This window comes from Stereum hirsutum, assembly GCF_000264905.1.
Source record: "Stereum hirsutum FP-91666 SS1 unplaced genomic scaffold STEHIscaffold_12, whole genome shotgun sequence".
In the NCBI taxonomy this organism is placed as follows: domain Eukaryota; kingdom Fungi; phylum Basidiomycota; class Agaricomycetes; order Russulales; family Stereaceae; genus Stereum; species Stereum hirsutum.
This window is the reverse complement of record NW_006763142.1, coordinates 131,183-150,280: the sequence shown is the minus strand read 5'-3', so window position 1 is coordinate 150,280 and position 19,098 is coordinate 131,183. Positions and strand designations below refer to the sequence as shown.

Genomic DNA, 19,098 nt, shown 5'->3' with positions numbered 1-19,098 from the left:
TGACAGACAAGTTTGCTGTGCCCTGATGCAATCCCACTTTACTTAAAGCAACGAAGCAACGATGGTCGTGTGCACTGTGCATGCACGCACGGAGGGGTATAAAGTAATCATAACGAAGATCCGCAGTGTATTATAACGTGGCAGGATCTAAAACACGAACACGAACACGAAAAGCAAGAGCAGTTGCAGAAAGCAAGGGAACGGGTTCGTAGCGGAGCGTTTGGGTAGCGTAACGTAACGTGGTATGAATTAGTATGTACGAGAACAGCGAACAGTAGCAGGGAAAACCGACACAAGGACCTGCGAAACAACAACCAACTCATCCACCCACTAACTTTAAATCAGCAACAGAACACCTAAACCAACCCGATCCAAAACCCACACTCTTCTCCCTCCCACCCGTCCGTCCGTCTGTCCGATCGCTCAGATTCTCCCAGCACACATCCTTCCTCTCCCCTCCTCGGAAAGTAAGAGATAAGAGATGACAAGTCAGTACTACTACAAAACACGGCTTGGAGTAGAGTTGAAACGAGAACGGGGACGAAACGAAAAAGAGAAGGATAATTATGGTGGGTATTTCTAAAGTAGGTATGCAATGCATGCAGTCGAGATAGGGAGAAGGATGTCGGTGTCTGAGAGTTGTAGTGTATACGCTGTGGTATGGTATGGAGAGTGAAGGTTGACGGTGGTAAGCGGGTTTCCCGGTGCCATGGCTGTGATGGCGAAGCGTGAAGACGTGAGATGCGGTCATGAAGAGGACGTTAACGATAGCATGGAGCGGGGGCAGGGGAGGCCATTAGGTTGGGATGGCGAGAGGGAGATGAGGATAACGAAAGCGGAAACAGGGAGATGCGCAAGAGAGGCTGGGGAGGGATGGGGGAGCAGGCAATGAGATGACAATCGGACAGGGAGGACGACGAAGAGAGGAGACGATGTAGAAGAAGAAGAGACAGAGAAGGGGAAAGGCTGTGGCTACAAGTTGAATAAGTTCACGAGAAAGCCGAGAGCGTGGAACGCAACGAGACGAGAAGAGGAGGGAGAAATTGTCAGTCAACACAACAAACAGAACAAACAGGGAAGAGATGGGCGAAAAATAAGACAAAGAGAAACAGGAATAAACAGTCTGAAAGATGTCAAAATGGAATAAGTACTGGACAAAAACCCAAGTCCACATCGAGAACTGTAAGTAAAAAAACAAACACCAAAAAGGGCGCTCAGCCCACCGCCCAACTATTGCACAGAAAATTCCGATGTATGTACAGTAAAGAGAGAAGAGAGAGAGAGGGGAGAAAAAAGCAGGAAAATACGCGCGGTCGTGGTCGAAAGACTAGCTGTCGTGTACCGTATTAAGCAAAAGGCTATATAAAAGACGACGATCATGGGCCGGGTATAGAAATAGCGATGATGACAGCGTTTATGTCCATCGTGCACACGTCCAGGCAGGGTAAAGGGTGTTTGCGGAGCATCTCAGCCAAAAAAACGCACTGGCCTGGAGAAAACACAACTCCGATCGGCATCATGACAAGCACAAATGCCTTGATAGCTGCGATCCAGAATTAACCGCGAACGGAAGAAGTGGGCGTGGCGTGGCGCGGGCCCAAGGGCTTTGCTCCAACTCCGCCGGATGGAGCGGGGGGTCTGAGACCAGGGGCGGTCGAGGGATACCAGATGGACGAGGGTGCCGTGCCACCGGACATGGAGAGCGTGCGTTGTTTGCGGGGCAAGGGTGCACGGACAGGGGATGTCGAGGTGGAAGAGGGCGTAGCAGGTGTCGCTGAGCGCAAGGGCGCGCCCGGAGTAGAGGTACGGTGAGGAGGGGCCACGGAAGCGGACCGGCCGAGACCATGACTCGACGAGAGACTGGTGAGTCGAGAAAGGGCGGAGGGGAGGAATTGGTGGGAAGCGGTGGAAGTCGGCGATGCGACACGCGAGCTAGGTGGAGAATGTGACATTGCGCGGGACATGGGCGGTGGGAAGGCGTGGTGAGATGCGGTGGATGTGGCGGATGATGGAATGGATGGTCGAGTAGGGGAAGTGGTCGGCATTGCGGACTTCGTTCGGAAGTGACCTAGCTCAGAGCGATTGCTGTGGCCATCTAGAGCCTTTTGGGGGTGCTGCGATTTTCTGGGGACAGCCTTAGTCAGAGTGTGTTTGGATGTCGAGTCAGAAGTGAAGGGAGACGTACCTCTGCAATTCCATCTCAAGTCTGGCCTTGTCCCTCTCGAGTTCCTCAATCCGAGCCTTCGCTGCTTTGGTAGCGTCAGAGAAGGTGATGTGGTTCTGGATGATGGCACGGAGAAGGAGGCCACTAAGATAAAGCGATGACGACTATCGATGGGAAGGGGTGTCAGTTGTAATGGAAATTGGAGGAGACAGTAAGAGGTGAGACGCACGGAGTCGCTGCTGCTGATGTCGGAGGAAAGCCAGGCCTCAACCTCCTTGTGAAGGGATTGGACTTCGTCGACAGAGCACTTTTTTGCGGCGAGACGAGCGACCTTGTTCTCAAGCCGTCGGGCTTCAGCTCGAGCTCTGGCCTCAACGTCGTCAGGTAAGGTGGGCAAGGAGGCTTTCAGAAGGAGGTCATTGGGAAAATCGTCCTCGATGAGTGGTGCACGCGGGCTGCGTGGACTTCGTCGGGGAGTGGACCATCCGCTGGTACTTGGGCTGCCGCCAAAGTCGATACGGATTAAACGGATGGTTTCCCGCGTAAACGTTTCGCGGCAGAAAGGACAGACGGCGGATGGCGTGCGCGGTGTGGCTTTTTCGATGATAGTGTTGCAACACTTCAAGCAGAATACATGGCCTGTTGTCGGACACCGCGTACATCGTCAGTGAAAAATTTTCGGCCGAAAAAGGTACGGGAAAAGACAATTAAAAAAATTGCAAAAAGAGCTCACCACAGGGGATGGAATGGGGCAGATTACGAGGACCGAAATCGTCCGCGCAGACATCGCACAGCGAGCAAGGCTCGAGCGTGAGCATCGTAAGTTATAGAGAAATCTAACGTCGCATGAAGGAGACGGGGGCAAAGTGAAAATCATCCGGACGGGCTGGGCTGGCCATTTTATACCCCTGGGCACAGTTGCCTTTCTTGGACACTCGAGATATGACTCCGGAAGGCGCGTATTCGCCGCCACATGTCTGGCCAGCTTGTCTTTCATCGGTCTGCTTCCTTTCTCCCCGGCCATCTGCCCCAAGCTGCACCCCGCTTTGTCTGGCACATCTGCTTCCATCCCCAGCACAGTGAACGAAAACACTGTCACACAATTCTGCTTTTTGCTTCCGCAGCTTCACCCGCTATACAGTTTAATTATAAGGTTTCCTTACCGGGAGCACGGCGTCCGGTCTTCCCCTTGATTGCTGACAACCTCGGCGTTCTCGCGCTCTCCTTCCCATCATCGCCCTCAGATCTCCTGCTGTCTGTGATTTTCTCCGATTGCTGGCCTTCCTGAAGTCCTTTGCTAGATCGCAAAGGTCACTGCGACTCCAACGCTCAGACAGACCGTCTCAAGCCTTCGCCGGACGTAACGGCCATTTTCACGTTGAAATATCGGTGCGGTGACCGAAACCGTACGCACACGACTGTTCTCCATACCACCCTATGCCCTTTGCCCAGGCATGCCGCCAGCACAGCCTGTGCGAAATCCCGGCAAGTGTTTACATGAAACGCTCGTCAGACACTCACCCACACAGTCTGCGCTACATTTAGCGGCAGCATCTCATGGTCTCCTCGGAGGTAAAACGCTGCGCGACCAGTTTCCACTCTCTACGAGACCTTGGAGCCACTCGTCAGCGCTTGCTTCAACTTGACCTCATAGCACATAGGCTAAAGACTATGAATTATCCGGCTCCGCTACTCTGCTGTTCGAGCACCAACGATCACCGTCAGCTGTCCTTCGTATGGACGGCTCTCGTGACTTGAACTTACAATGCATTGGTTCATTCTTACATCGGTGAGCCACTGAGCCATATCCGGAGCATAACGAAAGAACGAAGATGGGGATCTTCTTCGTTTGTTGTGACCTCGCCGGAGATGGAGGGTCACCTCAGTGTCTCGCCACTCCACTGAGATCGATACAGCATGGGCCGCCCTAAAAACGCACAAATATGGGTCTGCATATTTGCTTGATTATCCCGTGGGCGAGACAGATCACGATATTACACTTCCTTGTCGAAGAATATACTCGTTCCTCACCTTCGATTCGTATTTCCTTCTTCTCTCACCACGAGCTCACCTATCTCCGCCATCGTACAAGCGAGCCTCCCCTGTCTGCCCTGGCGTGCATTGCCGGTGAGAACAGGCGAATACCTTCTGTACCCATCTACTCTCTGTGCATGCAAGATGGCCGCCATTCTTATTGCTGCATGTTCAACTTCTCAGCCAACGACATAGCGTCCTTTCCGCTTTGAATGACGAACGCTCACACGACCATCCTTCAAGGTCTGCGTATATGAAATTCCTAAAGCTTTGCGTTCCTTATCTTACGTCCCCGACAGGCCTTGAGGGTCGTAAGTACGAGATCATACGTCGAGGTATGGCTTCGGGAAGGAACACGAGGCGACCGCGTTTACTCGTCTCAGAGGCCTCGTTGGCGCTCTGAGCTCGGTTTGTCCGAGGTATACGGGTGGGGATGTACGTAGAGAAGCTTTGTGGTATGAAGTATGAAGTTCATAGGAGACAAGCGATATAATGTATGTCTTCATGCAAATCAACTTCGGTTCTGGTTTGGGCGATCACAAGGATACTGGACGTACACAGACCTGCCGCTTAAGAAGAGGACGTCCTTCGTTCCCCACAGTGCACTATTAATCTTTATATCCGATTTCATACACAATCTTCTCGACATTTCCATCAGGACACATTCTCCACACCCTCGAAATAACCATGTTGTAGCCGATAGCAATGGGTCGTCCCAGTACCTTGGCACATTGCGACTGCCGGAAAGGTTTACACGACTGGGGCAGTGTCAAACGCCATTTCAATTGTTTAAACGCGTCGAGGTGGTGAAGTCATAGCTCGCTATCAACGTACGTCTCGCCGTGAGCTAAATGTTCTCGTTAACGTTGTGTCACCGAGCGTGTTTTTATTTTGGCAGATATCGCATCGACCTCATTCGCTCGAGACTACGCACTGACATACTGCATCTCTGCCACTTGCTGATGAGCCTGTTCTTGATCTTGTCGTCTTGTCGCCTTGTTCGTGTTCGTGTTTTATCACCGCGTCGTTCGCATAGATAACGGAAACGTGTATAATGCATGTTTGTTCCAAGTCCGACTCTTGCATGCTTGAGCGTTTGCCTCGTGTTACGTATCTGCGGGCGCCCTTTACGAGGATGGATGAGCGAATGTTGCAGACGTTAGTTACCCTTCTGCCTTCTTTCTGAGGTCATGGTTTAAAAAAACTACCTTCGAGAATACGTTAGAACGCTCGTCAATTTATATTCTCTCCTTTCCTGTACAGGAAGCTCCGCTGTGCACGCAGAAGCTCTGTCGAAAGGTGATGTGCGTCAATGTTATATTGACCGCGATACTTGGCGTCTTGTTTTGAACACAATCTCGACGCAAGATGTGGCCTGTCTATCTGTATCAGTGTGTACATGAGGACAACGCGCAACTCGATATTGTTCAGCTTTACGCACGGTAACAGCCTGAGTACCCGGACGCCTCGCGACTTTCCTGTTCCATCTTATCTCCACTTCGCCGTGTCAATATTCGCCTTGGCCGTATCCGGAAGCCGTGCGTTTCCGGCACTTGATTACTTGTGAAGGAACTGGAACTGTCTTCGGCGAGATCGAGATGCGGGAGAGTCGCATCAACGTGCGGACGACACGACGTGGCTTACAGGCTATGTTATTCACAATTCTCTAGCGGATTGTGGAACATTGTGGAGAGCCGTCGTGGTTGGGATCGAGAGAATCACGGGTATTTTGCAGAACTTGTCTCGGACAGCCGGAAGCGGCTGAGGAAAGGCTCTCTTGCCTTCGTCTATTCTACTCTGCATGGTCATGATCGTTGGATGGCCTGTCTACTTACTCACTGCTGAGGTCTTGCCCGCTCAGGGTATGCAATCGTTTAGTCGATCGAGTGCAGTAATGGCATGGCCGTTTCGCTGCTTCACTGAGTAAGACTCGAGCAAACTCAACTGTCGCAGCACGAAGCCTCCGAGGATCTTCTTTCTTCACATTTGGCACTCTCCTATATTCCGCCTCGTTCAGTGCGATAATGCACGGTACCCTCGGAACAGTCTGTGAGAACACTACCACCGCAGACTCTCCGACTGCTCAGGCTTATCTCGAAGCAGCCCTCTACAGCGTGTCGGGGACACACATACCTGACATACCAAGAGCAAGGAAGACACGCACACCACGTTTTAGATGTTTAGAGTTACGGACGATCAGTCGACTCGGAGCGGAAGCGGATGCTATAGCTAAGTGGTGAACACTGAACGGATGAAGTCGCTTCCCTTCCCGATCGAGTCAAGTTCGAATTCAGAGCGTCGAGAGGCAGGAAGGGGCCTGGTTTCTTGGGTATCCCAGAAACGGATGTGATGTTGCAGCACGTTGGATGCTCGAGGATGGTGATCTTGAGAAGAGAAGAGAGACAGTTACGGCATACGGAACAGCGGGAAGGGTGAATAGGGGCTGCCGATGGGCGTGGGTGTGGCCGTTGACTTGACGGAATGAGTGCCTAAGGATTTGGGAAGGCGAGGACGATCTGATTGTGTATGCTTACCGCCATCCATCGTCTCGCGGGGCGCAGGACCTGGCGGGACGGACTTCACGGAAACAGGACCAGTAAATATTATCTTCCTGTAACCCGCGTGTAAGGTTAATAAAAAGTTGCAAAATTAGACAATCGTCCCGCGGGAAGGTGGATGATTGTACCCACTATAGTCTGTTTCCTGTGTAGACGTTGGTGACTTGAGTCAATGTGAGGACAATCATCAGGCCAGTGTGGCCCAAAATGCTGCCACTGTAAGTATACTGAATCCTTTCAAAAACACTGGATAGCACAGCAAAGTAGCGCGCTCTGTCAAATTGGTAGCGGTTTTCTGGAGAACGCTGCAATTCTGAAGGACTGAACAACAAATCATTCGAAAGTTAGACGTCACATCTTCGATGAGTGGCTGACCCAATGTGGCAGGTGCTTTCCACGGTCAAATGCCGTATTCTCAGTGCCGTCCGACGGCATACATGTCAGACTCGAACCAATCCCTAGAGGCTAGGGCGACTTTACTGTCCTCAAAGTCAGTCGTCTGAGCTACCAACATCGACGTGCTGTTGCAGATTCTGTTTCTTCGAGGACTGATTCACGAGTCTACAACATCACATGTCTTATTGCCAGGCCCTATCAGTGCCCTAACAGACCGAAGCTGTGTCTTTCTTCCGCTCCCGTTGTTCTCATCAACCAAATAACTATTGCTTCGTGCTCTCGGTGCTTACTCAGGATGACCGACGAGCGTTAATCAGCGTCGACGACTTACTACTATTACAGTTCTTCTCTGGATCAGTAAGCGCGTACACTCTAGTAAGAACATAAATTACATATCTTCTGGCTGGTGACCTGGTCGATGTCGTGGCACATACGGGATGAACGTCTTCATCCACAACATAAATAGGACCGCTTTCCCCCTCAGTTTGCGCATCAGACCATCTCATCGCCAGTTCACTCTCTCGTCCTTTGTTCTTCGCTATCACCAACAGCAGGCTAGTACTCGTACCTTTGCTTCTTCTACAAGACAACTGGCCATGACACCAAGCAAGCAACGAGCAGTCGTCGTCAACGCAGATGGAACAGTAGGGCTGCAGGAGGTAGACGTACCGAAGCCGGGGAAGGGAGAGATACTTATCAAGATCGCCGCTGCCGCGCAAAATCCTACCGACTGGTGAGTACATCTTCGTCCGTCCATACTCAATGAAAGCAAGGGCTATGCTGAGTCTAGACGGTTGTCTATTAATGTGATGAAGGAAATCGGTAAAGAACGGAAAGAAAGCGGGAGCTATCTCGGGATGTGATTTAGCGGGAACGGTGGAGGAGATTGGACCTGATGTGCAACCTGGTTTGAGAAGTGTTGGAGAGCGTGTGGCGACGATGATACATGGTGGTGCGTTCTTTCTCTCGTTTCCTCTTCAGGATACAAGCCCTAACTGTCCCATTTCGTTGTTGAATTAGGGATCTACCCGAATGGCGCTTTCTCAGAGTATGCAGTCGCATTCGCCGACCGCGTGCTTCATATCCCAGACTCTTGGTCCTTCGAAGACGCAGCTCAACTCGGTGTCGCACCGCTCACTGCATGTCAAATGCTCTGGGAGTCCCAAGTCGGACTGCCAACGCCCCTCTCTCCTGCAAACCCTCCGAATGCCATCCCGATCTTGGTATGGGGCGGCGCGTCGTCAGTCGGAAACTATGTGATTCAGATGGCGAAGCTGTCTGGGTTATATGTCATCGCAACGGCCTCCCCAAAGAATTTCGAGCTCTGTAGGAAATTGGGAGCGGATGAGGTCTTCGATTATAGAGATCTTGAGGTCGTTGCGAAGATTAAGAAATCTGCGGAGGCGAAGGGTGGGCTCAGACATGCGATGGATTGTGTAGGTGAGGGTGGAACGGAGCAGAAGTCGGCTGCTGCGCTAGGAGAGCAGGGAGGGACGATTTCGATGATCATGCCGCTGAGCAAAGAGGGAAATGGGCGGAGTGATGTCAAATCTGTGTGGAGTTTGGCGTATGAGTTGATGGGGAAGGTAAGTGATACAACTCTTCATACGACTCCCTCCCAGTGTACCACTGATACTGACCATTCTCGTGTTTGAACACTCTAGGCCTACGATTTCCCTCTAAAGTTCTCCCCTACGCCTGAAAAAGTGGCCAATGGTTTGAAGATGTTCAAGCTTGCGAACGATATTCTGGCGACAGGAAAGTTAAGTCCTTCGCCGACCCTGATCATGCCTAAGGGTTTGGCTAGCGTTCCGGAAGGGTTCCGATACATGATGGATGGGAAGGTTCGTTTGCATTCATTAGAATTTAGCAGGGATGTCCTAACTGACCATGACTCACATTTTGTAGGTGAGCGGCCAAAAGATCACCTATCGTATTGCGGATACGCCGAAGGCATGAGTTCGATGAAAGCGGACCGTGAGGGAGGGGCAAACGGAAGAGAGTTCACTGCCAAGCTCAGTGACTATTGGAGAATAGTGAATTTTCTATAAAATAATCAGTAGTCATACATCCTGATCTACAAAGAGAAATGGACTAGTACTACTTCCAGTGCTTTCAGTGTCTTGTCCTGGTTTTCGTTTTGGAGAGCCACAACTGTGGCGCACTCCTCCCCAAACAAGCGCCGAAATTGGTCCGGCGCTTAGCGCGAGTTGAAGCTGTTCTTGACCACAATCATGCGGTTACCGTCTTGTATCTCCTCTCCTGCCCGGTCTCTCTACGTATCATGGGCGCATCAACTATGCTCGGGTATCATTGTCGAGTATGATGCAGAAAGTCCTCTCTTTGCTTCTGGTTGTTTGGGCTTTCTTGGATGCTCCTGGACAATCATCAGCGTGCTGGCGAAGTTGCGAGCCGTCAACGCTGGCAAGCATCCCTAATACTTCGAGCAGAGTGGGCAGATTTAAACAAAGTAACGATCTCTATATCGGATGCGGTAAGCTCCCTGGCGGTGCTGCGGATTTCAAGGACCGAGTAATGACTTATTTAAAAGTTAGACGTCAACGGTGGTATCCACTTGGTATCCTCGACGGGTGACCCGGCGGCGAAACCGTCCCACAACCTCAAACGCCTGCTGCATTCTTGGCAATACCTTATGTATGTCTTGTTCCTACATTCTCGACGGTACCAGGCCCGCCGAAACTGTGCTCCTGTGCCCTTGCCGTTCGTGCTCTCATTGCTCTCATCAAACAAATAATTATCGCTTCGTGCTCTCAGTGCTTACTCAGGATGACTGATAGACGTTATTCAGCGTCTACGACCCACTATTCGAGCTGTTCTCCAGATCAGTAAGCGCGTGCAGTAAGAGCATACATGGCTTTTGGTTGTTGTTGTGGGTGTGGGATGTGAGGGATGAACATCTTCACCGTCAACATAAATAGGATCGCTTTCCCTCCCAGTCTGCGTATCAGACCATATCTCATCGGCTCACTTTCTCATCGATCTCATACTTCGTTCACCACTATCATCACCGTTTTACCTTCCATCTTCTGCAAGAGAACAGGCCATGGCACCAAACAAGCAACGAGCAGTCGTCGTCAATGCAGATGGCACGGTCGGAGTGCAAGAGGTAGACGTGCCCAAGCCAGGGAAGGGAGAGATACTGATCAAGGTTGTCGCTGCCGCGCAAAATCCTACTGATTGGTGAGTGTATCTCCATGCATCTTTCCTAGTGAAACCAAGAAGAGATGGTATTGACTCTATGGTGGTGGCGGGCATTGGTGAACGTGGCAAAGGAAAACTGCGACGAACGGAAAGAAAGCGGGAGCTATCTCGGGATGCGATTTAGCGGGAACAGTGGAGGAGATTGGACCTGATGTGCAGCCTGGTTTGAGAACTATCGGAGAACGTGTGGCGACGATGATCCATGGCGGTGCGCTCCTTTATTCTTGTCTACTCGTCGATATAAAGTTGATCATCCCTCTGCTTTATTGTCCATATTGTCGGGTCAGGTCGCTACCCGAATGGTGCTTTCTCAGAGTACGCCGTTGCATTCGCCGACCGCGTACTTCATGTCCCAGGCTCTTGGTCCTTCGAAGACGCAGCTCAGCTCGGCGTCGCACCGCTCACCGCATGTCAAACGCTCTGGGAATCTCAAGTCGGGCTCCCAACGCCCCTCTCTCCTGCGACCCCTCCGAATACCACTCCGATCTTGGTGTGGGGCGGTGCATCGTCAGTCGGGAATTATGTACTTCAGATGGCGAAGTTGAGTGGGTTGCATGTCATCGCAACGGCCTCGCCAAAGAATTTCGAGCTCTGCAAGAGTCTGGGAGCGGATGAGATTTTTGATTATAGAGATGCGGAAGTTATTGAGAAGATCAAGGCCTCTGCGAATGGGAAGGGTGGGCTCAGGCATGCGGTGGACTGTGTGGGTGAGGGTGGAACGGTGCAGAAGGTGGCGTCTGCGTTAGGAGAGCAGGGAGGGACAATATCTGTGGTCTTGCCGCAGAAGGAGGGGAGTGGGAGGAGTGATGTGAAAGTGGTAAATAGTTTGGCGTATAATTTGATGGGGAAGGTAAGAGACACGGCTCTTCCGTTGACTTCCGTTCGATATTGCTCTTACTGAATACACTCATGTTCTGGTTTGACTCTAGTCCTTCGATTTCCCTCGACCGTTCTCCCCTACACCAGAGGACCTTGTCAATGGTTTGGAAATATTCAAGCTTGCGAATGGTATCTTGGCGACAGGAAAGTTGCAGCCTTCGCCGAAGCTGATTATGCCGAAGGGTCTGGCTAGCGTTTCGGAAGGGTTCCGATACATGATGGATGGGAAGGTTCGTCCGAACTTATCAGGACTAACGCTGATGTCCTAGCTATTGTTAACTATTGTTTCCAATTCGTAGGTGAGCGGTCAGAAGATCACCTATCGCATCGCGGACACACCAAAGGAGTAAATCGGATGAGAACAGTCTCGGTTGTAGGAGGCCAGACAGAAGAGAGTACAATTGAGTACTTCAGCCATGTAGTAAATAGTGCATCCTTCTGTAACATAAATATCTACGCGTTCTACGCCAAAGAGTGGATTATCATGGACTTCTGTACGAAGAGCCACAATTCGTTTGTGTGGCGCGCTCAGGGGCTCCTCGCCACCTGACGCTCAGACGCTAGATAATGAAATTGGTCCAGCGCTTATCGTGACCCTCACCTCTGATGTTCAACTATCATGTGGCTGGTGCGGCCTCGCTCCTTGCTTCCTCTCTACAACGATCCTGGGCTCACCTGCTAGGTCTGGGACTCGATAATGCTGAAAGTCCTCTCCTTACTTCTGGGTGTTCAGGCTCTCTTAAGTGCTGTCGTACATGCCCAGCAGGGGTCATACGTTCAAGTACCGCTGTCGTCTTCGCCAAATGATGGAGTAGTCCAAAAAATACCGAAGGCTATCACACCTGAATTTTCGAAGTTTGTCGAAATTTTGATGAAGGAAGGAGGGGTACCTGGGTTGGCGTTGGGTGTGGTACATGCGACTGGAGAAACCGAGTATGGCGCTTGGGGCATTAGGTCTGAGGAGGGAGAAATGATGAGTACGGATGTACGCTATCTCAGAACCTCTGTTAATCTTGCATCGGAAGCTTACCAGACTTTCTCCGTGAACTAGACAACGATGTACCTTGCTTCATGCTCCAAAGCATTTCTTTCCGCCTCCATGGGCATCCTCATGGATGATTTCGCTCAGGGACGGAACGTCACCGCTCTCCCGGATGGTGTGAACATTTTTGATTGGGATACGAAGATTAAAGAACTACTTCCAGAGGAATGGGTGCTCATGGATAAATGGATGGAGCAGAAAGCGAACGTGAGGGATGCCTTAAGTCATTCCACTGGCATGTATAGGTGCGTCTATCCGACTACGGCGTGTGGGGTGATGCGAGTACGGACGCTTTGGCTGATGTGGGTTGTGTGGTCGTAGGCATGATTTGTCGTATGGACCGAGAGAGACACCTACTGAGATCATTGGCAAGATGAGGTATCTAAAACCTTCGTTCGAGCTGAGGGGCCAATACGCGTACAACAATCTGGTAGGTGCGACTCGCAGCCTGCAACGTCCTACCTCACCAATGCTCATGCCACAACACACTCCGTCTAATATATACACTCCTCCGTATAGATGTATATGCTTGGTTCCCATATAATCGCCACCTACTCCAACATGCCATACACTTCTTTCGTATCCCAACGCATTTTCAAGCCCCTCAACATGTCCTCCACAACGTACTCCGCGAACGAAGCGAATGGATGGGGGAGAGCCACGCAGAGCTGGGCACCATTCGGGAGGAGAATCCCAGTATGGTTTGGTGACGATAACATCATGTTGAACTCAGGGCCTGGTGGTGTGATTTCGTGCGTCGATGACTTGGTAAGTCCTCCGCCTTCCTATGTCTCGTTGAAGTTCATGGTTGACAATCTGGACTGCCTGTTCCTCTTTTAGGAGAAGTGGGTCCGCACGCTCCTCAATTCGGGCGTAGATCCGAGAACGAACAAGACCATAATACCACGTTCGGCTTTCGAGGAGGTTACTACGGCGCATGTCATTGATACTGGCAAGCCTTCCTCTGCGCTGGAGTCTATCCAAGGCTACGGAATGGGTTGGTGGCGGAACTCTTACCTTGGTCACGACGTATGTCTTTGTAGTGCCCGCTCCCTCCTTTCTTGCCCTCGTTTAACCATGAAACTCGAGACCAAACTGCTGACCATGATATTGCAACAACGAACAGGTAGTGGCTCACTCCGGCAGTATCCCAGGCGTTGCGACACGTATTTCATTCTTGCCCAGTGATGGCCTCGGCATCATCGTCCTCGTCAACGCGGACGACAAGGCATCTGTCGCGACTATCCCGATTACACAGAAGATTATTAGTAACCTGCTTGAGCCTACTACTGACGGCGTCGAACATCGTACGGAACAAATCGAAATTGAGCGGTGGTCATCTCAAGAACCGAACATCTCTCTTCGCCGACCCGGCACCGGAAGGAACCGGGCGGTGAATAAAGACGAACTTGACATAAACCTCGAAGCATACACCGGGACGTATAACAATTCGGGTTACGGTTCCTTCACTCTCTGCACAGCGTACAGCACGTCGCAATATTGCACCGAAGTACTGTCCAACTTTACTACCGTCGACTCCCACAGAATCGCCGCGGAAGCTTCCGGACCCTACACGAGAAACAGTGCAAAAGAGCTTTATGCCTCTTTCCCCCGCCTCTGGTCTTCCCATCTCCGGTTCGTTCATCTCGAGGGTCAGAAGTTCGTTCTTGAGGCTACGAATTTATTTCCGGAGGGATATGGCAGGGATAAGAGTCCGTTTGAGGCGATGTCGGATGGCAGTACGGGTGGTGTGGCAGTTGAGTTCGTCGTGGGCGTAGGGGGCCAAGAGGAGCAAGAGAATGGAGGGAGAGTTCAAGGTTTCGGTCTCATGGATCTTATGGAGGGTAAGACCGCGAGGACGGCTAGGGAGAGGGGAAGTAGTGTGCGGGAGAGGGCCGATGTGTGGTTTGAGAGGTCTTAAGAATGATTTGATGGACTGTTATGGGTCGCTTGCTGGGAACCCAAACTTGGTGTGGATTCTCTCTCACTCTCGCGTCTGCATATGCGTCTAGTGAATAAATCTGACTCAGCGTTTGGACAGGGACTGTTTGACTTGTACAACTTATTCGGGGACGAAATTTTGCTCTCGATTCGGTCGTGGTCAGTCTTCCTGCACGTATACCGGACTTCAATCTAGAGTGTAGGTCTCAGTTGAATAACTTCAACTATTCATTGAATACTGCGATGCCAGCTTTTAGATGCGTTTTTGAAAACGACAGCGCAACCAGTTTCGGTTAGTGAAGGCTGTGCTTTGTGTGTTTCAGGCATCTTAGCATCTCAGCTGGTTTCATCGACATCATGACTGGTGTGCTTCTGGTATACAAATTGGAGTGTCTGGAGGCTGTGACACCTACTAACATCATGCGTTCATGGTCCGTCGGTCTATACGACTCTTCACTCTGGGCATGCAAGCCAAAATCGGTGGTATATAAACAGCTGCCCTCAATGGTTGAATTTCTCAGACTCGAGTCCAGTCATGTCTCCTTCACTACTGGTCATCATGAATCTTTCCCATCTGATCACATACACCGCCATCGTGCTCTTGCCCGGCGTCATGGCATTGGTCGTCACTAACACAGAAACCGCAAAGAGGGCACAAACGACTCTTACTGATGGGACGCAGAAGAAGGATGAGTGGGGAAAAGTGGCCGGCATGTCCTATGTGTCCTCTGGTATGTGCCGTGTTTTACCAGAGTCGCTGATCATACTGATCTCAACCTTCCGTTGTGCTGCCATTACAGGAATAATCATCGAAGGGTGCCCTTCAAGTATCAAGATTGACAACTGCTTGACATTGCAAGAGACGAACGACCCGACGAAGATGCTTGATAATGGTGCACCCAAACAGAGGATCGAGTTCTATGAAGGAAAGGTGAAAGGTACGTTCTTCTAGTATTAGTCTTTCTGAGAGGTGTGGATGAGGCTTTCTGACTCTGACTCCGGCGTCTCAGATGGTGTCACGGCGAAATACAGCTGGAAATACTACCTGTCATCTAAGACTGGTATGGATTTTCTTGTCACTTAACAATAGGTTTTGCACGCGTGCATAGACTGACTACCTTAAATACGGAAGGCACAACCAACAGCTTTTTCTCCCTCATGCAACTCTTTACGGACGGCATCCACAAACCGGTCGTTGGTCTTAGTGCGATCAAAGATCAGGTATTCATTGTAGACGTCCTGAAACAAGGCATCTGTCCAAAATCCGGGTGCCCGACTATCGCTCTCGATGACTTCACGGACAGAGTCACGCAGCATTCCATGACCGTGACGTTCGGCAGCAAGGGCAAGATGGACTACAAGATCACGGATGTTGGTACGGGAAAGACGTTGCTCGATTTCAGCGGGAGCGGCTATATGGGCAACGTGATTTCGACGTAGGACTTCGCATAATCTGCTTTGAAAAAGAATTCTGACTATTTATTCTTCGTACAGCGTGAAATGGGGGCTATACCGAGGCGCCCACCAGGGCATGACGGAGGCGCTGTGAGTATCTCCTGCTCTACTCAAGCTCTATGCATCACTCACTCGAGAATTGCGTAACTTCGCAGCATGTATCTTGGAGATTATAACGGCAGCTAGTTAATCCTCCCAACTTAGGGAGTACCCATTTCGTCCCAATTGCGTTCCGTCCACCTCCCTTGTTTGCTGTTTGAAAGTTCAGTACTCCTATTAATTTTTTTCATACCAGCAGGAATATTTTGCGAAACGCTATTGTCACCAACAACGGATCGCCATCCTCGTAAAATATCAGAAAAAAAACTAGAGAATCCACTCGGTCAAGTCCATACATTAATATAAGTCCAATATGTGACATACGAAAGCTCCGAGTTGTTTCCTCTGAAGATCGTGTTAAAGGCTACCCGGAATGACCCGGGGTTGTTTCCTTCTCTTGGACGCGAACCACTCGCGAACCACGAAACCTGTGCATCATCTAACACGACGATCACTTCCGACGCTCGACGGCGTATATCTTTCTTGAGCTATCCTCCGATTCATACATGCACTGCGTCTGCTTTCATCTTCCTTCCTTAGGGCTCCCTCCCCAGGCCCCGGGAACATACCGTCGTCGGACTGGGATCTGTTAGGAAGATTGAATTGGAGAACAAGGGTTCCTCAGTTGACTAGGGGCCGGAAGTCATCGAGCAACTTTGTACTAATATTATATCATTAGAAAGCTAGGCTTGGATCAGGACCAATGCTTGCTTCGTGCGTCTGGAGTACTTTTACACAAGTTATAAACCACCTGATCATCGACAATAGTCGATGGCGCAGGTCATTTAGTCCCCAATTAGTCCCTTAACCCGATCAACTCGTTTCCCTAATCTTTCCGGGTCCTATTTAGACTCGGGGAGCGCTGCCTTCGGCAACAGCCACCTTGCTTGTCAAATGATGTTAGGCTCCCGCCGTTTGCGTTGTCTTCGTTCGAATGCTCTTCAAAATATATCGTATTTCATCCCGTTGAAGAGCATTCTCGAGTTTAGATCTTCGAATAGCTATGTAAGTACTCTCACAAGCACCCGGCCATTCCGCTGTACCGCTGCCCTCGCGCGGGAGACATCCTAATTAGCAACAACAATTACAGCCGCTACCTTCATTCCGCCGTCGCGTTGCTGGATGCTGATACTGTGTCAGACCATATTATCGAAGGGAGCCCGCACCAGACTGAGACAGCATAAATGAGTCCGTGGGCAGAGCTCCGGTGGTTGTCGTTAGATGCTATGATGTCTGTCCTCTGGTAAGTTACAACGGGCAGGGTCAGAGCATCCTTGAGTAGAGAAGTATCATCTCTCAGGGCAGAGTAGATGCTTACCAGGTTAGTTTTCGTGCGCATCCCGGCAGATCCCGTACTCCGTTGGCAAAGCGTTGCTCGGAATGGCCGCTTTCGACCCAAAATGCTCGCTCACAATCACGTCTTCAGTAGCGCGCGATAGCACAAACCGAAATACTCTGAAATGGGTACCAGATATTCCAAGATCAAGAGTGAAGGGTGAAGAGACATATGGACGCTATATCAGTGCGGGCTCGATCTGCACACAATACACAACACACCATGCAGCAGCACCGTTCGGGCTCATGCTCAGCAGATGAAATGCTTTGCTTATCCTAGACGCCAAGGCAAAGGCCTGCAGTAAGGAAGAAAGCAATTGCAAGGCTTTGAGAGCAATGACTTCGAGAAGAGACGAACGCGCGCCACAGACTAACTGCCGCCACAAAATAAGTCCGATGTTTGGCCATGTTTATTTCCGGGACGATTCTGAGCAATTACGGGGGTTGGAAGGACCTTCAAGCAAGGTAATGAGATGCCCGTATTGAGAGTCACCTCACACCAAAAGGATATTGATGCTCCTCGGAAGTTCTATTCATGGAGCCATGCGAGTGTTTCGGGCATACCAATATCTAGCCAGGTTTCATCTAAATCATGACTGGTATGGATAGAGTCGCTCACTGGAGGGTCTGGAGGCTATGCCTGTTGTTTCATAAAGTATTCATCGCAGTACGCTTGGCTTCTAGTCTCTCAAACTGCACGAGTACTTCAGCGACTCGGTGGTATATATACTCCCAATATCCTGACAGGATACTAGTGATCAATCCCCGGCCAGTCTAATCTAGTCACCGTTATGCAATTCTCCCTCTTCCTCTTCGCTGCTACATTCACGCTCTTTCTCACTGGTATAGAGACCGCAAGGAGAGCACAGACGACCCTCACCGATGGGACACAGACGAAGGACGTATGGGGAAAAGTTGCCGGCATGTCCTACGTGTCCTCCGGTATTCCTGTCCATCTCCGATTCCACTTCTCATACTGATAATGTTTTTTCAGGGATACTTATCGAAGGATGTCCTTCGAGTATCAAGATCGACGACTGCATAACCCTGCAAGAAACAAGCGACCCGACCAAGATGCTCGATAACGGCGCGCCCAAGCAGAGGATCGAGTTTTACGACGCGAAAGAGAAGGGTATGTGTCTCAGCGTCAAGTTCTTGGAATTGATAGGCCGAACGAATCTTTTGGTGGTCTTTCAGACGGGGTCACGGCGACGTACAATTGGAAGTACTATTTGTCTTCCAAAACTGTTATGTCGTATCTCCTACATTTTACTTGTATGTATCCCCTGACTTTCATGTTTATTGCAGGCACCACGAACAACTTCTTCTTCCTCATGCAACTCTACACGGACAGCCTCGGAGAACCGGTCGTTGATCTCAGCGCTATCAAGGACAAAGTATTTATCAAGGATGTTCTGAATAAAGGCCTTTGCCCCAAGTCCGGCTGCCCATCTGTCGCCCTGGGGGATCATACGGACAGAGTCACGCAACACTCCATGACGGTGACGTTTGGAGTCAATGGGAAGATGGCGTATAAATCACGGATGCTGATACGGGAAAGACTGTGATAGATTTCAACACAGATGGGTTTATGGGGAACGTGTCTTCGACGTACGCCTTTCCAGTATATCCTCTGGGTGACATTACAATTGAGATTTGCGTACAGCGTGAAGTGGGGTTTGTATCGGGGCGCGCACCAGCGGATGACGGATGCGCTGTAAGTGCAGTTCTCACTTTGCTTTCGAAATCGGGTGTCTGGTCTCATCGAAGGGCCATTTGACTTACTGTGCATACCTTGGAGACTTTAGCAACTGAGTTGAGGATGCCCGCTTGTTCAAGTTTAAAAAGGTTCATGGCAGTATGGGCAGTTACAAACACCAGGAGGCCTTAGACACGTGCATGCATACATTTCCTTGTTATAATATGTACTCCAGCAGGGACTGTTGTAGGCCATACACTACAAAATCCGGCGT

The 19,098-nt window shown here is 50.5% G+C and overlaps 6 protein-coding genes across 6 annotated transcripts; 5 read left to right on the top strand and 1 right to left on the bottom strand.

Moving 5' to 3' along the window:
- Positions 1-2,420: 2,420 nt before the first annotated feature.
- STEHIDRAFT_31538 (uncharacterized protein) lies at positions 2,421-2,982 on the bottom strand (the record flags this gene model as incomplete). Its single annotated transcript, XM_007306672.1, has 2 exons — positions 2,421-2,803; positions 2,898-2,982. Coding segments are annotated over 2 exons (468 nt in total), but the record flags the coding sequence as incomplete, so codon positions are not given.
- A 4,552-nt stretch (positions 2,983-7,534) lies between these two features.
- STEHIDRAFT_123338 (zinc-binding oxidoreductase ToxD) lies at positions 7,535-9,323 on the top strand. The gene is made up of 5 exons (XM_007306815.1): positions 7,535-7,885; positions 7,968-8,104; positions 8,173-8,738; positions 8,817-8,996; positions 9,061-9,323. The coding sequence occupies exons 1-5, from the start codon at positions 7,749-7,751 to the stop codon at positions 9,109-9,111; spliced, it is 1,071 nt and encodes a 356-aa protein (XP_007306877.1). The 5' UTR covers positions 7,535-7,748; the 3' UTR covers positions 9,112-9,323.
- An 893-nt stretch (positions 9,324-10,216) lies between these two features.
- Positions 10,217-11,603, top strand: STEHIDRAFT_159337 (dehydrogenase; the record flags this gene model as incomplete). Its single annotated transcript, XM_007306814.1, has 5 exons — positions 10,217-10,353; positions 10,446-10,582; positions 10,662-11,224; positions 11,304-11,483; positions 11,553-11,603. The coding sequence occupies 5 exons, from the start codon at positions 10,217-10,219 to the stop codon at positions 11,601-11,603; spliced, it is 1,068 nt and encodes a 355-aa protein (XP_007306876.1).
- A 347-nt stretch (positions 11,604-11,950) lies between these two features.
- STEHIDRAFT_159336 (beta-lactamase/transpeptidase-like protein) lies at positions 11,951-14,216 on the top strand (the record flags this gene model as incomplete). The annotated part of the gene is made up of 6 exons (XM_007306813.1): positions 11,951-12,238; positions 12,305-12,540; positions 12,617-12,725; positions 12,815-13,063; positions 13,136-13,324; positions 13,422-14,216. The coding sequence occupies 6 exons, from the start codon at positions 11,951-11,953 to the stop codon at positions 14,214-14,216; spliced, it is 1,866 nt and encodes a 621-aa protein (XP_007306875.1).
- A 555-nt stretch (positions 14,217-14,771) lies between these two features.
- On the top strand, positions 14,772-15,785 carry STEHIDRAFT_159335 (uncharacterized protein; the record flags this gene model as incomplete). Its single annotated transcript, XM_007306812.1, has 5 exons — positions 14,772-14,967; positions 15,037-15,174; positions 15,247-15,297; positions 15,369-15,672; positions 15,731-15,785. The coding sequence occupies 5 exons, from the start codon at positions 14,772-14,774 to the stop codon at positions 15,783-15,785; spliced, it is 744 nt and encodes a 247-aa protein (XP_007306874.1).
- A 2,131-nt stretch (positions 15,786-17,916) lies between these two features.
- On the top strand, positions 17,917-18,693 carry STEHIDRAFT_112991 (uncharacterized protein; the record flags this gene model as incomplete). Its single annotated transcript, XM_007306811.1, has 4 exons — positions 17,917-18,067; positions 18,120-18,257; positions 18,323-18,400; positions 18,434-18,693. The coding sequence occupies 4 exons, from the start codon at positions 17,917-17,919 to the stop codon at positions 18,691-18,693; spliced, it is 627 nt and encodes a 208-aa protein (XP_007306873.1).
- Between the last annotated feature and the right edge of the window lie 405 nt (positions 18,694-19,098).